General features: G+C 40.8%; 2 protein-coding genes and 1 non-coding gene across 4 annotated transcripts; all 3 read left to right on the forward strand.

The window, feature by feature from the left end:
- The first annotated feature begins 539 nt into the window (after positions 1-539).
- trnah-gug (transfer RNA histidin (anticodon GUG)) lies at positions 540-611 on the forward strand. Its single transcript has one exon. It is a non-coding gene; the product is annotated as a tRNA-His (tRNA).
- Positions 612-2,752: 2,141 nt separating this feature from the next.
- depdc1a (DEP domain containing 1a) lies at positions 2,753-12,805 on the forward strand. Of its 2 annotated transcripts, XM_051375711.1 has the most exons (12): positions 2,753-2,965; positions 4,728-4,993; positions 5,125-5,269; positions 5,448-5,575; positions 5,826-5,956; positions 6,224-6,271; positions 6,447-6,584; positions 7,004-8,017; positions 9,332-9,504; positions 9,676-9,852; positions 10,140-10,346; positions 11,177-12,805. In XM_051375711.1, the coding sequence occupies exons 1-12, from the start codon at positions 2,912-2,914 to the stop codon at positions 11,303-11,305; spliced, it is 2,610 nt and encodes an 869-aa protein (XP_051231671.1). In that variant the 5' UTR covers positions 2,753-2,911; the 3' UTR covers positions 11,306-12,805. The 2 variants fall into 2 exon arrangements, with proteins under 2 accessions (XP_051231671.1, XP_051231672.1); XM_051375712.1 differs by lacking the exon at positions 7,004-8,017 and having other exon boundaries at positions 2,755-2,965.
- A 1,888-nt stretch (positions 12,806-14,693) lies between these two features.
- Positions 14,694-22,856, forward strand: LOC127350407 (retinal Mueller cells isomerohydrolase). Its single transcript, XM_051377032.1, has 14 exons — positions 14,694-14,800; positions 15,531-15,613; positions 16,455-16,605; positions 18,149-18,256; positions 18,884-19,025; positions 19,150-19,297; positions 19,411-19,492; positions 19,663-19,795; positions 20,207-20,349; positions 20,437-20,566; positions 20,823-20,937; positions 21,233-21,327; positions 21,482-21,593; positions 22,023-22,856. Exons 1-14 carry the CDS (start codon positions 14,790-14,792, stop codon positions 22,184-22,186), a joined length of 1,617 nt encoding a protein of 538 aa, XP_051232992.1. The 5' UTR covers positions 14,694-14,789; the 3' UTR covers positions 22,187-22,856.
- The last annotated feature ends 185 nt before the right edge of the window (positions 22,857-23,041 follow it).

The raw sequence follows: 23,041 nt of genomic DNA on the forward strand, positions 1-23,041 counted from the left end.
AACAGATCGAATCCATATGAATACACAGCTAGCGACCAATCAGTGAACGACTAGGTTTTTTAAACTGCCTTAAGCCACGCCTATAATCTGAGAAGCTAAAAAAACGAAGATGTATCACTCTAATCTTATTTTACGACACCACTAAATAAAAATGACTAATTTACTCTTATATTTTTTTTTGCCATTTCCTCCTAGTTCGAAAGTAATTTTTAATAAAAACAACTAAAACATAACTGTCTAAAATGTCCGTGAAGTAGAGCACACGAGTTATTTATGTATCTCCACTAAACCAGATATAGGTCCGACGTTTTCCTACAGAGTGATCTCTCTGTCTGTGTGTGCGATCTTTACTTCAAGGTGCACGTTGATGCTCACTCGGGTTTAATTCTGTGTTTGACATAAATAATAACTTCATGTTGTGCCTGAATACACAAATTAACGTTTTTAACTGGGATATGTCACAAAACTAAACGTGTGCACTGTTAGAGAAGTCAAGTGTCTTCGTAGAAACCACATTTGTATCACCTGGTCGACAGCTCGCCGTGATCGTATAGTGGTTAGTACTCTGCGTTGTGGCCGCAGCAACCCCGGTTCGAATCCGGGTCACGGCAGTCTTTTAAGGCGTTACACAGGTTTCTCTGGAGATAATAAGTATTGACAAACACATGAAATTACTGTTAAAAACTGTACCTGCGAGGATTGTTCGAGTGCAAACCTGATTTCCACAATAAAAAGTGACATTGTATAAGAGCCCTTCCTTCAGAAATACAGTATTTCCACTTTCTGCCGCTTTATACTTCTGCTCCACTGCAATTCAGAGGGAAATTGTACTTTTTATTCTACTACATAAATGTGACAACTGTAGTTGCAATTAGCTGCACCTTTACCAACTGCAGTATGAAAGTAACTGCACCTCAAAGCAATGCATCAATCATTTTAATCCAGTAATGTACATTATTCTCAGTCACACTGTGTATAACGTTGTAAACGACAGTTTAAACACCATTCAATAAAAATAATAATTTCTATATATAGAGCACTTTTCAACAGCAAAGGGATATTAATGTACCAGAAGATGAATATATAAATAAAATTCACACTGTAAAAGAAGTTTTGTACACAGGTTATAATTCAGCTTTGCCATCCCAGTAGTGGGTGGAGATTGAAGGCACCCAGGATGACCAGCTGGGGGCAGCTGTGTTTAGGAGCTGAGTATAAACTTGTACAGTGTATTGGTTCAGAATATATGTTCCCCTTTCAAGGCCTTGTGCTTTGTATTCAAGCATCAGATTTTATCTTTTTCTATAGATATTGAGGTGATTAAGCATTGTGTAACGGAGAGCAGCAAAAAAGAGAGAAGCATTTGTACCTCAAAGCTCACAGTGGGTTAACAGTGGGTTTGTGGTTTGCTTTTTTAAGCAACATTGCTATTGAAATAAGCAGAACATGGGAACGACAGACACACAACTGCACTAGCAGCAACTAGCAGGGAGATTAAGAACAAAGGGTCAAATGAGCTTTATAATGTCCTCCAGTTTGCACTTTTTAATTTAAATGATTAGAATGGTATACATAGAAAAAGGGAGGCTTTACTTGGATGTTTGACCTGCTCTGTGCAGAATCAGGAATGTGCAAAGTTACCATACCGGATACCACAGAATCCTGTTTGCAGATTCATCTGCTAAAGAGGGGATGTTTTCTAAACCAGTTTGAAAGTTAATCCTGGTCCAATATGCAATTTACACAGCGAGTAGTGAAAGTGTGAAACCTGCAGTGCACACTGAGAAACACAGGCTGACATTGATATTAACAATATTTACATATTTTGTTGGGGTGGGGGTTGTTAGAGACTAAACATCTTTTAAACCAAGAAGAGAGTTTTATATGTCATACTTTATCTGGGGGGAGATCTTTAAAGTAGAAAGCTGGATTTATTGCGTTAGTGTTTGGGCACATTAGCATGTCTATTACAGTGGCTTGAGTTAACCCCACCCTCACTTGTGGTGATGTTTGACCTGCACTGTGCACAATGAGGAATGTGCAAAGTTTGATACCAGAAGCCTGTTTGCCGATCCATCTGCTAAACAGGGGATTTTTGTTGTTGTTGTTGCACTTACCGTAAATCTGACTTTAAGACAACAATCCTACTCTAATAGACATTTTTATACAAGTGTGATGCTGAAACTTGAAACCTCCGGTGCACGTAGACTGAGAAAAGACTTTTAAGTGAAGTAGGAATAATAGGTCCATTAGGGAGTTTTTTTAATCCAAGTGTTTTGTATATGTCTTACTTGTCTGTGGGAATCTTTTAAAGCAGAAAGCTGGATTTTTTTTGTGTGTGTGTGTGTGTGTGTTAGTATCTGTTTCCATTCATTAGCATGCCTATAGCAGTGGCTTGAGTTAACCCCGCACTCCCAGTGTTTATCCCTTTTGGAAATGTCTCTAACTTCCACTGTCTTTTGTCTGGCACTACTGGTGATCACCCCCCCCTCTAATAAAAGAGTGTGAGCTCAGTGAATACAATAGAGTGGACAAACTGAAGCACAACAATCAACGTTAAAAACACTAACAGTAAAACACTCTCGCATTTTGACCGCTGACAGCACATATTCTGACACAGTAAAATCCTTTTTATTAAAGTTTATTTATTTATTCTAGCTGCCCTCCGGTTTGTTGTGTTTTCTCCCCCCCCTCAGTTCGAGGCCGACCACGTGACCCGCCCGCCGTCCAATCCCGTGCCAGAAGGACGCGGCTCGTAATTTTGAACCGACGGGGGAGAAGCAGACAGAGAGACTCACCAACGCTGCCATTCACAAAGCTGGTAGCAAAACATCCATAAATCCTCCCCCCCGCCCGAGTTATGGATATTTTTCGCCTCCTGTCACAGCCGATGAAGTGAACACTTTTGCGGATGAATATGAGTGCTCATGTTATCACCCCTGGGCCGTACCGAGCCACCAAACTGGTAAGTTCAAACATCGCCTGCTCATAACGCCATTACGTTAGTTAGTCTAGCTGGAGCTGGTTAATGGCGAGCTTAATTCATGAAGACTTAACATTACTGTCAATGGCAGCGATATAGCTGGTTTTAAAATAAACTACACACTTTATTGTGGGGGGGGGGTTTGTGTAAAAGTCTTCAGTAACACTTTCATGAGCTCTTCCTACTAACGATATGTTGTTCTCCGTGTTTGAAATGTTTTAGAAACTATGGCTTCAACGTTACAATTATTTTATTTTTCTTATCTCTGTTAATCGATTTAATATATATTGTGGGTCTATAAAATGTTTCTGTCCGACCAACAGTCCCAAACCCAACAATATTAACGTGAGTTTAACTGTCTTTGAGGACATGGAGTTTCTAAAGTTACTCAAAACTGAGGACGTGGAATATCTTCTTCAATTTTTAATATATATAACGTTGTATAATATATTTAATAGATATATTAAAACATCCACTGTTAGAAAAATCTTTTTTTTTTTGACAGTCACCTAGGCATGGGACGATATGAACATTTAATGTTAGTTATCTTCTATATCTATAATTTATATATTATCAAGATAATCATGAAAATATAACTTATGCTATCTTCTTATATTTAGTTCTGAAACACATACATTTATTGCATCCCCTCATCTCTGTTGTGTATCTGTATTATTCTGAATCTCTACCATTTCCACACATCAGGTGTAACCTTTGTATCTGGAAAGATGTGGGTTCCCTGTTGTCCCCTTGTTCAAAATGCATAAGGAAACCAATATAGGACTGTATGCTGGCGAGCTAGACTGCTTTTTCAAGTCAAGCCATGTGAGGATATTCAGTTATCACCATAATGGAAACTTACCACGATGAAAACAAGCATTTTATTGTGATACACGATAATATTGTATGTTATCCTTTCCCTACAGGCGACTAATCAATTTAATGTCTTATTGTATCAGCTCTATTAAAACTAACTTATAAAATCCCAGTCCAATGCCTTGTCAGTGATTTCAATTGCCCTCTTTTGTCTAAAAAAAAAAGATAGACTAACTATTAGCTGCTATTTTAACACAACTTCACCCTGAACCAATTAAAGCCAGACATCTGGCTGCTGGACAGTGTGTGAACTAAAGCAGGGGTGATGAGACATTAACAGGGTAGTTATGTCTTATAAATTCTTTTCATTGTCAGCCAGGTTTATATTTTAGCCATCTTTTAATCTGTAAGATGTCAGAAGAGCCTCTCACAATGCCCCAGTTTGGGGGGGGGTACTCTGACTTAAGGTTCACAGCTCAGCTATTCAAATTCATGTACTTCCAAGTTGCATGGAGGTGGGAAATAGCAGCCCTTGTAGTACAAAGACAAACTTTACAATGACGTGTTGACCGGTGGCTCTGGGATGACCCCGGGGACGGTCACAGGCCCAAACTGTTAGTCTCACAATAAATGTGTACTGTTGCTGGAGGTTTTACTCTTTATCACCACTAATCAATGAATTTGAATCATCCCTATTTCTCTGGTCCATGCTGTTAAGAATGTCCTACAGGAACCATAGTCTGAATATTAAACATACTACAAGTTGTTTTTAACTGGTTATGAAACAGTCTCAGTTTAATACTGTAAACGAACAGAGACCAAACACTACGGTGTTGTCCACAGGGGGCGCCAGAATCAACACAAAGTGAAAAGTCCTTGCTTATAAGTTGTACTGTACTATACTAAACATCTCTTTGTCTTCTTTCAGTGGAATGAGGTGACTCGCTTGTTTCGGGCGGGTATGCCCCTCAGGAAACACCGCCAGAACTTCCGACATTACTCCTCCTGCTTCACAGCCTCTGCAGCTGTGGATTGGCTTCACCAGCTGCTACGTAACAACAGCAATTTTGGCCCCGATGTCACCAGGCAACAGACGGTGCAGCTCCTGAAGAAGTTTCTGAAGAACCACGTGATCGAAGATGTGAAGAGTCGCTTTGGCACGGAGGATCTGGAGGACAACAACATGCTGTACAGGTAGGCAGAGTTCTGGAGAAATCGTTTAATTTTTATGCATTTTTATTTTTAATTCTTTGAATAGATGCTGTCAAATATATGTAAAGATTGATGTTGATTGTACTCCCCCCATGTCCTCCCCTTTCTCCCAGATTCCCGTCTACTTCTCCTTTGAAGCCCATTCCTCGTCCAGCTTCAGCCTCGGCCCCGGGCTCCATTAAGAAAAGGCCTTCATTTAGGGACAAGGAAGGTTTCTTCAAGTTTAGGAGTATCAAAAAGAATGAGAAAGAGTCACAGGTGAGCTGGACTGGATATAGGCTATATTATCTATGTTATTCACAATTTAATCTTTAAAAAAACATCAATCAGCCACTTTCAAGACAAAATCCTAGTTTACAGTCACAGGTTTGTACTAAAATGATAAAAATCCATTGTATGTTGGTGGTTCATGCTCTGATTTTTTTTGGCCTCCCAGGAAAATGTAGATCCTGCCCTCCAAGCAGGGGCCAGTGGGAATCAGCCAGTGGGAGAGCCGCAGGTGCAGCGACGAGAGCTGACAGTGGAGGACGAACGAGAGATCTGGAGAGACATCACCCTCACCCAGTACTGACACACTGAACTGAAAAAAGCCATTACTTTCTTGTGTTACAGACATGGTTCATTATATTGTTATTGGACTGGAATTACAAGTTTGTCACACAATGTTTTATTTAATTTAAATAGCCTGCAGAATAAGTAAGAATCTGATGCATGAGACCTAAGCAACGGTTAAAGTCCACAAAGCAGATAGTGAGGTAGACTGAGGTAGTGAGGTTTTATTATGTAACTAAACCGTGTGTTTTTTGTGTTTCAGCCTGCAGAGGATTCTGGGCGTTGCGTCTCTTGATGAGGTTTTAGACCACCGTTATTTAAACCCACAAAACATCATCCATAACATGACCAAAGTCAACAAGCATGGAGTGGTCACACTGGACGACAAGACCAGTAGGTTTATATATCAATGGAAAACTCTTACATCACAAGCAAGCACAAAAATCATAATACATGGTATTAAAATGTGTCTTTGGCTCTCTAATTGAACACATCCTTCAATTCATACTTAGATGTATACCGCTCACTTAAAAAAAAAAAAAACTGTATTTGACCACCTGACTGAAATTATTAGGACTCCTTTTTTAGGTGATACAACCCACAAACCGTACAATAAACTATAACTGGCAAGAAGCCTAACTTTGTTAATCATCTCTCTAGATGACCTTCCACACTGGGTTTTGTCTGCCATGAAGAGCCTGGCCAACTGTGAGTAGTAACGAGCATGTGCAACATTCGGTAAAATAAACTATTTATCTAGAAGATTAGGATACTATGTAATGAATTAAAACGCATACATAGGTTTGTGTTGGGATTATGAATGTGATTTGAGAAGTATAACCGTCCTCACCGATGGCTGCAGTAACTTGCTGTTTATTTCTAGGGCCGAAGTACGACAGCGCACAGCCGTCCTATCCCGGCTTTGAAAGAGATGTCTTCAAAACGGTGTCTGACTACTTCTACAGCCTTCCGCAGCCATTACTCACATACGAACTGTATGAACTATTTATCAACGTCCTGGGTAGGTATTGTGGACTAACTTCATCAGGCTGTCACTCCTGACCATGAAACAGCAGTTAAATGGAAGCGCTTTTAAGAGGCTTAGTTCTAATGTTACTAGAAAATGATGCCGAAATTGACAGGATTGTCTGCAGCATATGTTGCTCAGCCATGTTGACGTGCTGTCTCCACTATGTGGTTGCGTGCTTTGACCTCTAACAGTGCCCTTTGACTGCTAACAGAGGTTTTGGTTGTTGTCACTTCTGTTTGTGGAGTCCTAACAGCAATGTCAGCAGCTGTACTCTGTGTGTATGCCTGTTATGTGTTGTCTCTGACCAAAGATTTGAAGTAACTAAACCCTCTCCCTCCCCTTCACTGTCTGCTTGCACTGACCCTCTGCCTGCACCACTTGACTCTCTCTGTCTCTGCATCTGCTCTCAGTGTTTTGTGGGTATGTTGCGGCGCCCACGATACACCAGCGTGGGAAACGCAAGAAGCCTGACCTCCCCTCAGCCCCCCCTCCAGCCAAGACCTCTTTCCGCTCCACAGAGTGTCTCCTCCTGTCGCTGCTCAGACAGGGGACATGTGATGAGACGGAGTCGCCGATGACAGAGGTGCTTGGTGGGAAGCTTCAGTCACGGCTGGCTGCGCTGAAAGGAGGCATTGCCAGTGCAGGTGACGGTCAGTTAGGAGGCAGCTGCATGAGCCTGAGTACCGTTGCTTCAACAAGACCTCAAACCAGGAGTTGCTCACTGGAAACTATCCTTGATGATTCTGCCCCTCTCACCCGGCAACAGCTTTTTCTGTCCAATGACAGCCTGGCATCCTGTGCCTATAGCAACCGGAGCCAGGATGACAGCCCTGACGCCGCAACACTCCACAGTCATACAGACTTCCCACCTGTATCCAAAGCAACCCCCGCTGCTTCTGAAAATACTACCGGAGGCACACCCAGAAATAGACAGTCTGTAGTTTCTGTAGCGGGACTGTCAATCGCACAAAGGTCGCGCACCTTTCGGCCACGCAGCGTAGGCAGCTGCCTGGACATTGTCATAGAAACCCAGGAGGAAGATGTCAAGGAGAGCAAATGGCAGGGCCGGGCAACCAGCTGCCTGAACGTAAACACTCCTGCTGAACAGCATCACTCTTCCTCAGCTTCACGTCCTCCCTCGCTGTCCTCTTGTCATCTCTCCTCTTCCTCCTATCATCCTTTCGCCTCCTTTTCTTCATCTGCTATGGCCAAAGTACAAGGGCCTCACGCTACCACAGGACCTAGCGGGCCCAGACCCGCTTCCAGTACCTCTAATCTTTGGACTCGCCCTGCACCCGCCGCTCTCCGCCGCTGCCTCAGCTCTCTGGATGTGTCGAGGCAGTCTCGACCTATTTGCCTGTTCAAACCGCCTGTCTGTGTGCCTACCAGCAGCACCAAGCCCCCCCAACCTAAACCTGAGCACAGTAAGACCCTCTCCCCTGTATCTATCTGTCTGTGTGTCTGCTTGTCTATCAATGTGTAATCAAACTAACTCCCATCTAACTTTCTAACCACTACTGGTATGGCAAACTCCTATTGACCTCGATTGGTGAAGTTTCACTTTTTGGTGGTGTGTGTTATTTAACATTTCAAAGGTTCTAATAAACACGTCTGCAGGAGAAAGGAATGAAAGAAAGTACTGGTAGATAGTACTCTTTGATTGTAGTTTAAGGTATAAAGCGCATTTTAAGTTGCTTGCTTTTGTCATGCTTTGTTATATTTTCTGTCTGCTTCCTTTTGATTTTTGCAATGTGCTTTGGCAAGTTTTCTTTCATTTTAAGTGAAAGATTCTCCAAAATGAACCTGTCTCTTACTTGCCAAGTAAAAGGGGGTCAAAATATGAGGGGAAAAATATGTTGAAAGAGGCGTTAAGGGAACCTGAGACTTTAGAAACCATTAGATCATTCGTAAGCCAGAGATACATGTGCCTTTTAGCCACACGTTGCATTCATTTCCGAGGATGTGCACATGCACCTGTCCAAAAGGACACAGGATACACGAGGCAGCCATCATTCGAACGCGTAGTTAAAAGCAAAGATATCCGACCTTACAGAGACAGATACTCACAAGATGTTAGTATAGTGCTGTAAAGAAAGGCAATGAACCAGGCAGCCCGGATCCAACACCATAACTATCTGCATGGATATCTCCTGGAACATTTCAGACATAGATCCACTTAGAATTTGTCCCAAGAAGAACGTTGAAAATACAAACTCAGTGGATGGTAGGAATTCTTCCAAGCAACCTACAAATATGGAAAAATAACAACGTACGGTAAAGTAGCAAAAAGAACAATTGAATCCGATGGAGAAGGGTCTTTTTCATTATGGACAATACAAAGCCACCAGTTGCACTGTGGAGCAGCAAAAATTGGAAAGAACATTTCGTACCCTCGAGCAAGTTTGTATTTTCAACATTCTTCTATCGCATATTCCAGGAGATATCAGGGCTATGAACCGGGACGCACATTGCATATGACAGTACATAAAATGTGTTCATATATCTCACCTGACTCATCTTCCACTGTAGTTGATTAATCTTGTCATTCATCAATCCATTCATCCATTTGTTTTGTCTAATCCAGTGAATGTGATGTAGCGGAGATGGATGAATGTGGCCATCAAGAGTGATCCCACTGTTGTTTGTCTCTGTACTGATTGTACTGCAGAATTCACCCATCTCCATCATCATCATCACTACTGAGTATAGCTCTGTTTGTGTGTGTGTGTGTGTGTCAGGCCTTCTCCAGCCTCAGTGTGAGCGTGTGGCCATTGAGGCCCTGCAGCTCTGTACCCTCCTCCTCCCCCCCGCCTCCCGCAGGAAGCTGCAGCTCCTCATGAGGATGATGTCACGCATCAGCCAGAACGTGGACATGCCCCGCCTCCACCCGGCCATCGGCACCCGAACACTGGTGAGGAACAAAATTCACGTGTTGCTCTTTCCTCTAGATATCTTACTGTGCTCGGCTGGTTTATGCTCACAGTTTCTTTCCTTATTTGCCTTTTAAATACATGAATTTGTGCGTCTTTACTGGCTGTTTTGACTGCTTGTCTTTATCTGTAATTTGTGTTCTTCCTCCCAGATGGTTCACACGTTTTCAGGCTGCGTTCTGGGCAGCGCCGTGGAATGTGATTTGGACGAGCTGTTAGCCACCAGACTGGTGTCCTTTCTAATGGACCATCAAGAAAGCATCCTCTCGGTCCCAGAGTACCTGCTCAGTGCTATCAGCGACCGTATACAGTATCTGCGTACAGTACAGGTACACCCGTAGCCCCTTACAGAATATGCATCCTGAGGTCACATACACAGATACCTCATGTAGTAGTATAATAGGTTGTACAGTGATATGTTTTACAGTGTTGCATAAACACATGTTAAATTATACTTTATGTTTGTTTTTTATAAATCTATGTATTATACATTGTGTAATGTGTGTATAAAATGTGTAAAAATGTAGTTGAAAATATAGCAGACCATATAATTTGTCAGCTTTTGAATATACAGTTAATCCACACAGACATACAGATGTTCTCTTTGATACCACAGGTTCCAGTCGACGGTGTTCCTAATGTGGATGGCGGCGATCCAGTTTGCGCTCCAATGCCCATCTACGCGTTCTGCCATCAGATTAGTGGCGCAGAGTTTGAACAGCAAAAGCTGGAATCTTCCCAGAAGGCCATGGAGGAGCTGCTGGAGATGTTGCTGACAGACCAAAACATAAGTGAGAAGGACAGACGCAAGAAACTGAAGCAGGTAACAAAACACTCCTCAAATGCTCAGTCAGAAATCTGTATTTTCACTATATATATACCTGAAGCTTCTTTATCATAAGCATGAAGTTACAGGCAGCACCTTATCCAATCAGCCAGTGTTTGGTTCTTTAACATGAACACATTACATAAACATCTTTTGATTTGAGTTATTAAAGACGTACTGCACATTTTTTGAGCCGTAAACAAAATAATATGACTGCTGTGATTAAACCCATCAATGCTGGTGTTGACATTCTCACCAAATGTATGGAAATCATTTTGTGAGTTGAAAATGGCCGAACATGTGACAGTAATTAAGGTCCAGTTAGTGTAGCAGAGCCTTTTTTTTTTCAGTGAGCCAATATGCACAGTAGCAGCCCCCTGACTCTGTTTGACCTGACTATTTACTGTCAAAATGGCTGCTGTGAAAAAGGTCTGTGGTCATTTGTAACATTTTGCAGCAGTTTTTACTAGCCTTCGATTTCAGCAATCATTAGTTTCAACTAGGACATAAAGAGTAACCGAAGGGACCAGTGTGCAGGATTTAGTGGCATCTAGCAGTAAAGTTGCAGACATCACTAATGGCTGTTAGAGGTGAGCAGAGGGCAGTGAAACACTACTGTTCAGCCTGGTGTCAAGTTACTCTTAAAGGCACTGATATACTTAAACTGATGGTTGCCACACTGGGTGTCTGCATAGATGGACGTCAGTGAAGACAGTCCAACAGATCCTCTCGGACATATGATGATGGAATTAATAGTATGTGTACTCTCATGGCTGTGTGGACATGGTCAATCACTCTATAATGAGTTTTATTGTCTTTTGGTTTAGTTTCAGAAGCAGTATCCAGACATCTACCGCCGTCGGTTTCCCTCCTCAGACCGGGAAAACAACAAGCCAAAGATTAAACCTCCCCTCCTCAACATTAAGAAGACCAAAGCTTTCAGCATCAGGAACTAAACTAACCATGCAGGTGTCACCGTTATAGAAGCCAGTATTTCCATCGTTTTTGCTGCACTTTTACTGCACTGATTCTAAGAGACTTCTCTTTGCAGCCATTAACTTTTTGTTGTGACATTCGAAATACTGTTCCTGTTGTGTCTTATTGCTGTGCTAATATAAGAGGTAATGCAGGCTGGATGACTTCTACAATGGTGTGTGTGTGTGTGTGTGTGCGTGTGCGTACCGCGTTGACAGCTGAGTAAGATGAAGGCAGACAGAGAGTGGTTCCTTAGAGAAGTTCACGTTAGTTAATGTGTTTCAATATAACAGGGTTTTTTTTTTTTTTTTTGTAGTATCTGTGTTCATTTGGATCGGTTGAATTTTCTCTCAAAACCCTTTTTTATTTCCCCTCTCACCTGTCATCTCTGTTGCTAGCTGATACTGACCTGAATGAAAGTGTGTGTGTGTGTGTGTGACTGTGTGCTTCAGAGTGCATTTTGGGAGAAAAAAAATAGGCAATTCTGACATCACTGGTACGGCCATAATTAGATGATAGATTTCTTAATTTATATGAGCGATGATATTGGGAGCCGTGGTAGAGACGTCTTTGTTTGACATGTTTCTTGTCACGTTAACTGTTTTTATAGACTTTTTTTTTTTTTACATCATTGAATCTCAAGTTTTATTTGAAATGCTCTTTAGTCTTCATGTTTCTTGTGTGGTGTGTTTTTAAAGCATTTTACAGTAAAGTTTTAGGTTTTTCTCTTATGGGATCTTTCGGTTTCAAGGATCTCAGTTATTTCATGTACATCTCAGTTATTTTAAATAGAGCTCACCTTTCCCAGTTCTTTTTGTTCATTCTTTGTGTGTCTTATCCCTAACTCATCCCTTCTTAGTTTATTGGCTAGAGAAATGTTTTGCACTGGATTTAGGCATTGGGATAAGTCATGTCAATCATAAGAATGGTTAATTTATACATATTTAATGCAAATTAGACTCCCTAAAGAAGGTTTCACCCGACACTTGTCATATACTGGGTAAACGGTTGCTACTGCTTATAAATAAAGCCTCATAAAGTGTTTTCTCAACTACTGCGTTAATCATTTGAAAGCAGTGAAGTGACTATTGTCTGTACCTATTGTTATGACAGCCGCTTGTCTGGGATGGCTTGCGTTAATTGCCAGTGATGGATGCTAACAGGTATTTAGTCAACTGAGGTGCAATACAGAACCCATATTATGTCAAGTGTCAGAGGAAATGTAACAAGCTTGGCTCAAAAGCTCAAGCTGTCCCTTTTTTTTTTTTTTATATTTATCTTATATGAAGTATTAGTTCTACCCTCATATGTTTGTCTATACCTCAGATCAGATGTGTGTGTGTGTGTTTGTGTATGTATGCCTCACCATATATATGCACTCATCAGCAGACTTTTACGGAGGAGTATGTATCTACACAGTTGTACTCTTCCTCTACATTGTTTACTATGCAAAGTCCTGGAAAATAAACCTGTTCTATTTATATGCTTTTGTCCTGTTTCTGTTTGCAGTTTTGTGTGTGGGTTTGTGAAATGAATTAATCATTAGTTGATTAATCGATCAGTTGTCTGCTATCAAATTAAAACTATTTTGATAATTAATTCATTGTATTTCAGCTTCTCAAATGTGTTTATTTTCTGGTTTCTTTAATAGTAATTATGACAGTAAACTGAATATCTTTGAGGTTTGGATGTCAGCTTAGGCTTTGGGAAACTTTTTTTTTCACCATTTTCTAACAGAAATATGTCATTAGTTGCAGCCTTGTGCCAGGTATACTAGACTGGCCCCTGAACAGACAATAAAAACTACATTCCTTCCACCCTTAATATAACGCTGATACTATAATGGGATTAAAGCCAAATCCAGTGGCTTTAGTACGTCAAAATTGTTTCTGTGAAATGTTCTGAGCACAATTTTTTATCCCTTTCCTTTTGGACATTCCTGTAGTCTCACCGTCTTTTATTCTGGTGCCATCCTTACACAAACATTTCCCCCTGTGTACGTTACCAGTACAGTCTGTTGACTTGTTTTCATATTTGGTTAGCACTCTGACGCTCTCAAGAGGAGGAACTCCTCTAAATAAGTTGGATTCCACTGCATGTTTTTTTTATTTTTTTTAAACAGGACAGACTTTTTGAGAGAGAGAAAAACACTGACTGTCAGTCTGATGTGAATGTGATTATTTTTGTGGGTATGTGGTTGTAAAAGTATTGAATAAATTAAAAATGTTGATCTGATTATGGCGCTAGATGGAAAGTTAAAGGTCCAATGTGTAACATTTAGGAGGATCTATCAGCCGGAAAGTAATAATTCATAGGTATGTTTTCATTAGTGTTTTCGCCTGAAAATAAGAAAAAGTTTATTACCTTAGAATGACCCGTTTTTATCCAAAGAGGGACCGTGTTCTTATGCAGAGTCTGCCACCTTGAACCATCATGTTCCTGCAGTAGCCCAGAATAGGCCAATCTGCAAATTCACCACAAGATGCCACTATATCATAGACACCGGTCCTTTAACGGGTCACCAAAGTTAGAACAATTCATCCAGAGGGGAACGTGAATGTTTGTTCAAGGGTCCGTGAAAATCCATCAACAGTTATTCAGATGTTTCAGTCTGGACCAGTGGTGAGAAGTGGTGGACTGTCAGACTGACTACGCCATCTCTGGAGCCATGAGCACGGCTGAAAACAACAAAAACTCAAAGACAAGCATAACTTCACTTCTTCACTCGGCAGGAACGGACAGATTACTGCTCATATCAACCCTTATCACGTAACCATTCATTAGAATCCACCCTTCCATCTTTCTATTCAGCAGTCAACTTTCATTTATCAAAATGACAGAAGACAAAAAAAAAATAGTCATGGTTAATCATTCCCTCTTTCTTTCTGTTGCTCTCCCTCCCCCTCCGGGGCTAGCCAATTAAAATAGTTTCTGAGTGTCTGTAAAGGCTGTCTGGAACTAATTAGACAGGATTCTTACAACACGCATATCCATGTACAAACAACAAAACTAACACACTGCTTTTAAAAGCTGACTTTACTAGTTTGACCCACATCATTGGTAGGTGAGTGAGTGTTTGTGTTCCCAGAGACCTTGTTGCGGGGGCCCAGAGAACATTCTGCATGGAGCTGAGGGCCAGACGGCTGAAAGGAGAGGAGACAAAGCTGGCTTGTTCAGCTCTGGATAAGAGCAGGGAAGGAGGAGGAGGAAGAAAAGGCAAAGCAGGGGACAGGGGAGAAACACGCTTAAAAGGAAAATGGGGGAGGAGAGGGAGATGCAGAGGAAAGGAGGGAATGGGGGAAATGAGGAAGGATGGAAAGGGGGAGGAGAAAATGAGAGAAGGGGGTGGACGAGAGGAAAAGGGTGGAGGGGGCCCAGTTTCCATCCCTCACCACAGGAAATCTGTGTGGTTTAAATGCAAGCCAGAGTCTCTTTTCACAGGCTGCTTGAAGAACATACGGCAGCATGGTCAGTCGGTGAGTAAAACTTTCCCTTTCTTTTCTCTTGTAGTTTTCAGGTTTGATGATACAAAAACTTAAAGACTAAACATATTTTTATAAAAAGACCTTTCAAGGTTCATATTTTGGTTTCTCAGGAATGAATAAGTGAAAGCAGTTTGTAGACGTCACTCAGTGACGTTTGTTGTTTTCCTTGAATGAGAAAAAGATTTGATGGTGAACTATGCAGTTTTCCACCAGAGATTAAAAACAAAACTCTCAACATGAGATTAAAGAGAAAATGTATTGCTGCAGTAGTGAAATACCTGCTAAAACCAGAGTCTGCTGCAAAAACATCTGTCAGACTAAGTAACAGAGAAAAAGCTGCTGTCTTTGAACTTCTTGGTTTTGTTACCAATCAAAGCAGATGCAGACAAGCTGTGCTGTTTGCTGTAGTTTTCCGGTTTGATGTCAAAATAAGGGTCAGTTTTAGTGGATGCTAAGTCCTGTAGCTGATGTGATTTTTTTTTTTTTTAGTCGATCTTGGAGTTCATGCAAACACATACTGACAAATACATTCTGGAGCTTTTGATGGTATCACACCATCTTCCTCAGCAGATGGAGTTTGAATTGTGTAAGGAGTCTAGACCTGCTCTATATGAAAAGTGTTCATACAACACAAAAGAAACCATGTCTTTTAAAACTTTTTTCTGACTTGGTCTTGTTATTGAGTTGTTCTTTAAATTCAGTGTTTTATTTTCCTCTCCAGTGTGGAGCATCCTGCTGGAGGCTACAAGAAGATCTTTGAGACAGTGGAGGAGCTGAATGAACCGATACCTGCTAAGATCACTGGTAGGAACTATTATAGTAGTGGTAGGAACTAACTATAGAAGCAGCCTATTCATTATTTCTTTCTTGATTTCAAAGCTGACAATAGTACAACTCTACTGTAAACTAACATAGCAATGATCCACCTTAGACTATCAGGTCTAAACTTTGACATAGGCTGACAGATTTTCTTGAAGGAGCCATTTGAATTATGGGATATACAGTTATTCTCTTACAAGCTGAGACATGAGAAGATCAATATCACTCCCATGTCTGCCAAATATAAGGCTACATCCGGTGTCACACCATATGTTGTGACCTGACGAGGATTTTCAGCTACTAGAAACGTTTCATACTGTTTCCAGTATGTGAAGCTGTTTCCAAACATTGTGGTACCATATATTGTCAGATGAGGTTTTGGAGCTTTACAGACAGACCTAAAGTTTTTGTTATTCTAGCTATTAGAATTTGTGACCCTTTGTGAAACTAACATCTGAATTATAGGGTCACACATTCTGCTATCGAACAGCTGTCGAAATTTGTTAACATAATACTCTAGAGTGACATTTATGTTAACACCTATTGTAAGAAATTATGATACAAAGTATGAAAGAATGTTTAATAAAATGGCTAACAACTGAAGTTCTACAGGATTTTGATCACAGAATCGGATGGGTCACAGAATTTGTGAAAGAAAATAATCTGCATACTAGCACCTCTAATCTCACTAATTAATGTGTTGTCTCATCTCATCTTCTAGTCCTGTGCATAGAAACAATAAAACTGAACAATAGCACGTGACTGTGTGTGTGTGTGTGTGTGTGTGTGTGTGTGTGTGTGTGTGTGTGTGTGTGTGTGTTTGCAGGTATTATACCGTCATGGCTGGGTGGCAGTCTTCTCAGAATGGGTCCAGGTCTTTTCGAGATCGGAGATGAACCCTTCTACCACCTGTTTGATGGACAGGCTCTCATGCACAAGTTTGACCTAAAGGACAGTCAGGTGACCTACTACAGGAAGTAAGAATCTTCATTACCTTACAAAAGCAGAGGACATCTTAAACCACACATTTGGAATTTGGGAGATGATTACCAGTTTTCATGTGTGTTTTTACATGTTTTCTTGTCTGTCTTTTCTCTTTCTATGCTGTTTTGAAATGTATTTTTTCTTGTGTTTTCTTTAGAAATAGTTTTTGAGATGGATCTGGTGCTAGGAGTGGGTCCAGAAATGTTGTCTTAACATTGCTGGACATTTTTTTAACATAAATTCACAAATCTGACACACACACACTCGATTGTTTATCACTTGTTATCCAAATCCAAATACTGTTGCAGGTTTTTTTTATGACATCTGATTTTTGTTAGTGCAGAGAGGAATGCAGTTCTGTGCAGCTGAGGAAAAGAGTTGAAAGTAAATTCATCCAAACCGGAATGTTGCAAGAGAAGAGAGAAAAACCACTCAGACACAAAACCAGACCACAAAAATCATTCTTCCAACTCATTTTGAGAAGAAGTTTTGTCTGTTGGGCAGAGTCAGTAATGTGTTTTATGAAAATCTAAAAAGCACTGACCGTTTGAGTGAGTAAAGTTTTATATATATATATATCATATATGTATATATGTTTGGAGTGGGGACGGATAAAACGCTAAGATTTGAGGATTGAAGCGGTCGAGGAGTGGAATGAGGAACGATAGAGCAGAAATGTAACTGGGTGAAAGATCATGCAGCTGTACTATAATCTAAACAGGAGAAAATATAAGTGTAATTAATAGTTTGAGATTTGTGGAAGACAAGAAACATCTGATTTAATGATTTTTTTTTTGTTGAAGAAAACAGTTCTGGACAAGCTTAGTAACATGATGGTCAAAAATCATATATTGGTCAAAGATTATTCCAAGATTTGTAGGTAGGTTTGATATTTGAGTGTTGTCAGGTCCAATCTAAAATCTGTTTTGTTTTGTCAGGATTTCAGTGGATGAAATTGAGAGACAGCTAATTTTTGGTTGTGGCTAAGCAGTCATAGAGGGAGGTTGATTCAGGTTATTGTGTTTTGCAGAGAAATAGATCTGTGTATCATCGGCATAACACTGATATGAGACGTCTACAAAGGGGCTGAACCACTAATAGCATGGGCTGAACAAATGACCCAGAGGACATGTACAATAAAAAGAGAATTGGATCAAGAACTGACCCCTGAGGGACACCACACATCAGGGAAGCAGAGGAGGATACATGATTATTGATACAAACATTAACATTAACATTAAATCTATTTGTGAAATAGGAAGAAAACCAGTTTAAAGCTTCACCAGAAATTCCAACCTAGTTATGCAGCCTTAACTCAGCAGATAAACTGAGTAGCATAAAAAATTAAATGTTTACCTTTGTTTGCATGCATAAGGATGTCATTTGACACTCTTAGTAATGCTGTCTCAGTGCTAGGCTGCAGGGAGAGGAGCAGATTCAGACAGTATAAGATGCAGTCTTCACTGTTAATAGACGATAAATATCTTTTGACTTTATGGTTCTTTGGCACATGATATGTGTAATCTCTCTGCTCAGGTTTATCAGGACGGATGCATACGTTCGTGCCATGACGGAGAACAGAGTAGTCATCACAGAGTTTGGAACAGCAGCCTACCCAGATCCCTGCAAAAACATCTTCTCCAGGTAACCCCCTATCCTTGACCTTTTCAACAACACTGAAGTTTACAACTGAGGTTCAATCGGTCAAATATTGTAGGCGCTGTGTGTAAATAATCATTCCCACTCTCACGCTAATGTAGTCAAACCTCATAATATTTCTGAATGATTTAATCACCTAGTTGTTGCCAACACCTATGTTTACAAGGTTTATAGCTCCAGGTTTTTGCCAAGAAATGTTTATAATGTGTTTTTTTAAAAATAGGTTTTTTAAAAATGTATGTTTACAGTTGGTTTAAACAAAAAAAGATTAATGGCATTCTTACTTCTCTCAGGTCAGGTTGTTGGTGCTGAGTTTGCGCTGAATATAAGAATAAGTAGCACTTAGGGGGTCAGTGTTTTTTTGACTGGTGAAATATAAAAATGTCTAACTATCCCAAAAGTGGTAGGCCTCAGACTCCAGAGAGTTTTAATCACAGTGTGTGTCTGTTAACTGACGTATTCAGGATTTCTGTACGCTCTGTATGAATACTATACATGTGTTGTTAGCATCCAATGTCCCACAGTATTATAATAATGTAAATACTATATGAAACTGTTTTAATAAAACACACGTTTGGATATTGATTGACCTTCAGTCTTGTTTCTGTGCAGATTCTTTACTTACTTCAGAGGCATTGAGGTGACTGATAACTGCTTAGTGAACATCTATCCAGTCGGTGAAGACTTCTACGCTGTCACAGAGACTAATTACATCACTAAAGTTGATCCTGATTCGCTGGAGACTTTAAAGAAGGTGAGAGCTGATTGGTTTACATCATGCTGACTCTTTGGACGTGCAGGCGGTATTACACTGATAATGAATGAGTTTCTTGATGCGGCTCTTTCTCTGTCTTGTGTGCTGCATGTATTTATATTAGGTGGACCTGTGTAAGTACCTCTCAGTGAATGGGGTGACTGCCCACCCCCACACTGACGCAGATGGCACAGTCTATAACATCGGCAACTGCTTTGGCAAAAACATGAGTCTGGCTTATAATATCATCAAGATCCCACCTGCTCAGAAAGGTGAGTCTTGTTCCTCTGGATTTCGTTTTTAATTGAAGGAACTGAGTTTATTTGACTTAATCACATGCACACACCTTCTAATGTTGATTCACACGCTGTCTCTATGTTTCCAGACAAGTCAGATCCTCTTGAGAAATCCCAAATTGTGGTTCAACTACCCAGCAGTGAGAGGTTAAAACCCTCCTATGTACACAGGTACCCAGTTAGTTCTTCCATTTCTCACAATGAATGCATCTGTAACTGTTTGATGAAACTCTCCCAAACCAGCCAAAAACCCTCAGTTTGTGTCTGTGACCGCTCAAAGAGTTGTTACTGCTGCTTACGTATCTGTACGTGTCTGTCTCTCTTTGCTTGTCTGTCTGTAGTTTCGGCATGACAGACAACTACTTTGTGTTTGTGGAGCAGCCGGTGAAGATCAACTTGTTCAAGTTCCTGTCGGCTTGGAGCATCAGAGGAGCTACGTACATGGATTGCTTTGAATCCAACGAAAGCTTGGGGGTAGGCCAGTTTAATTTAATATCAAGTTTGTTAGCATCTTGGATGAATTGCAGACCCAGGGCCCCTGGCCCAGACTCTCAAAAAATGATCACAAGGAGGTGCAAAAAAATTACTGGACAGGGCGACTCAAAAAAAAAAACCACAACCACAAAAATGTGAAAATGACCACAAAGACATGCACAACAACTACAAAGTTACACAAAATCTCCACAGGGAGATGCAAAACAACCACAAAAACATGCAGAAATGATCACAAAGAGATGCAAAAAACCCCACTGAGATGCAAAATGAGGGCAAAGAGACGCAAACCCCCCAAAGAGACACAAAATGACCACAAAGAAATGTAAAATGATCAATGATCAATGTGTGTGTGTGTGTGTGTGTGTGTGTGTGTGTGTGTGTGTGTTGTAGACATGGTTCCACCTGGCCACCAAGGACTCAGCAGGTTACATGAGCAGCCACAAGTTCAGAACATCAGCTTTCAACATCTTCCACCATATTAACGCCTACGAGGACCAGGGATTCATCGTTGTTGACCTCTGCACGTGGAAAGGGTGGGTGTGACCCTGCGTGTGTCTGTGTGAGTGCTTCATGATCAGTATAACTGTCTCATCCTGACCTCTCTCTCTCGTTTTCCACAGCCATGACTTTGTGTATAACTACCTGTACCTGGCCAACCTGAAGCAGGAGTGGGAGGAAGTGAAGAAAGCGGCAATGACAGCTCCTCAGCCCGAGGTTAGACGATACGTACTGCCGCTGGATATACACAGGGTGAGTCGACACCTACACACACACGTACTGCAAGTTAGCGATGTCATCACTAATGTATTTACTGGTTGTATGGCATTCTTTTATGAACTTTTATTTTGAAATGTCTGTGTGGAAGTCCTCTCTTTCTAATTAGTAGGACCTGATCATGGATCCGTATTTCATTCAAGTCACAACTTTTCCCATAAACCAAAAGGTAAAATACCCTTCTATAGTGTGAGTGTGCTAACAGTTTGTGTGTGCTTGTGTGTGTTATCAGGAAGAGCAGGGGAAGAATCTGGTATCTCTGTCCTACACTACAGCAACTGCTGTTCTTCTTAGTGATGGCACCATCTGGCTGGAACCTGAAGTCCTCTTTTCTGGACCAAGACAGGGTGACTGACACACACACACACACACACACACACACACACACACACACACACACATTCCTGCATTCAACCCTTTACTCATGTAAAAGTACTTAATTATTACCATTAACATAACCTTAAAATGCCAAAAGAAGAAGTACTAATGTATTAACGTATTCACCACTTTAATGTTGCAGCTGGTAAAGGTGAAAATAATTATAATTATTTAATGTACTGAATATAATTTTTCGTCATGATGTTTATGTATATGTATTTATAGGGGTCTCTTTCTTTGTATATGTCTCTTTCTCTCTCTCAGCCTTTGAGTTTCCACAGATTAACTACTCTCAGTGTTGTGGGAAGAAGTACTCCTTCGCCTACGGCCTGGGACTCAACCACTTCATCCCCGACAGGGTAGGAGCACTTTTATCATTCACGGACGAAAGAAAGAAAGAAAGAAAGAAAGAAAGAAAGAAAGAAAGAAAGAAAGAAAGAAAGAAAAGTGTTTGGTTGCACTGATGTTGTTGTTAACAAAGACTGTTGGTTGTTTATTGGTGACATGCTGTAGATTGTCAAGCTGAACGTACAGACCAAAGAGACCTGGGTGTGGCAAGAGGAAGAGTGTTACCCATCAGAGCCGCTGTTTGTACCAACACCTGGAGCCACAGGGGAGGACGATGGTAGGAGACACATAATTACACTCTGTCTCTCTCTCTCTCTCTCTCTCTCTCTCTCTCTCTCTCTCTCTCTCTCTCTCTCTCTCTCTCACACACACACACACACACACACACACACACACACTATAACTCTCACACACACACACACATATACTATATATAACTACAAGTGAAACATACAGCACATTGGTCTGCATACATTAAGTACATTTTCTTGATTATACCTACATATTTTTTTACTTCAGTAACATTTTCAGTTTTACTTGTAACAAAGTATTTTTACAGTGTAGTCTCAGTACTTTTACTTATATACGTAAATACTTCCTCCACCACTGCTTCTTTCTAATCATATCTGAGGTGGAAACACACACACACACACACACACACACACACACATACACACATTCACCCCCGTCTGTCTCTGTGTTTCAGGTGTGCTGCTGAGTATCGTGGTGAAGCCCGGTGCAGAGAGGCCTGGCTTCCTGCTGGTGCTGGATGCCATGAAACTGACAGAGCTCGCCAGGGCAGAGGTCAACGCCATCATCCCTGTGACCCTCCACGGCATGTACAAACCACAACCCCGATCTTCATCCTAACCCGGCCAATACACCAGGTTCACTCTCCTGCCTGCCAGCCAACTATGTCTCTGATCCAGATCTGAACCTCAGAAGCCAACAACAGTTACTTTAAAGGGACACTTAGCTGAAGTGCTATTTATCCATCTAGAATGTTTGGTGTTAGTTGCTGAGTTTTGGAGATATCGGAGCAGAGATGTCTGCCTTCTCTTGAATATTATGGAACCGGATGGCGCTCTGCTTTTGGCACTCATAGCATCTGAAAAATACATTTGAAAAACTCAAGAGCAATTTCTTTTTCCAGAACTCCTTACTCAAGATAATCCAGACTTTGCTGTACGCAGTTTCAACAAAGTGTGCATTTTTGAGCTTGCTAATGTTACAGCTCAGCAGAGGACACCATTAATGTTTACATCCTGCACAGTCACAAGCACGAGCCTTTCGTCTATGAGTAGATGCAAGTTTCCTTCTGCGCAGTGATACGTAGAGAGAAAATAGTTCCTACATGAAATTGCTCATAACCAGCTCTGGATTATTTGGACTAACGGGTCATGATTCCTGGAAAGAGACGCTGCTGTTGAGTCTTTCAAATGTAGTTTTTTGGCACCAACAAGTGTCACTTTACACACAGACAAATTCCCTGTAAAACATAAAGTGTTGATATTTAAAGTTAAAGGATTATTTTTCCCTTTTTCATTTTATTTGTACATTTATTATTTAGCTAAATAACCTGTAATTAATCTTATTTTCATTACTCCTTGGGTTCAAGCTTGCTGCTGAGCTAGCTCCGAGTTAGCAGTGTATGTTGATTGCAATGAAAAATGTCTTCTTTTAATTGAACAGTACCTTGTAGCTCTATCCTTGATTTCATAATTA

The sequence above is a fragment of the Dicentrarchus labrax genome, unplaced genomic scaffold (assembly GCF_905237075.1).
Source record: "Dicentrarchus labrax unplaced genomic scaffold, dlabrax2021, whole genome shotgun sequence".
In the NCBI taxonomy this organism is placed as follows: domain Eukaryota; kingdom Metazoa; phylum Chordata; class Actinopteri; family Moronidae; genus Dicentrarchus; species Dicentrarchus labrax.

Coding starts and splice junctions, on each gene's coding strand:
- LOC127350407 (XM_051377032.1), top strand. Junction 19,026..19,149: donor CGCTGGAGACTTTAAAGAAG/GTGAGAGCTGAT, acceptor TATTTATATTAG/GTGGACCTGTGTAAGTACCT. Junction 21,594..22,022: donor AGCCACAGGGGAGGACGATG/GTAGGAGACACA, acceptor TCTGTGTTTCAG/GTGTGCTGCTGAGTATCGTG.
- depdc1a (XM_051375711.1), top strand. CDS start 2,912: ATGAATATGAGTGCTCATGTTATCACCCCTGGGCCGTACCGAGCCACC. Junction 5,270..5,447: donor AGAATGAGAAAGAGTCACAG/GTGAGCTGGACT, acceptor TTGGCCTCCCAG/GAAAATGTAGATCCTGCCCT. Junction 8,018..9,331: donor CCAACCTAAACCTGAGCACA/GTAAGACCCTCT, acceptor TGTGTGTGTCAG/GCCTTCTCCAGCCTCAGTGT.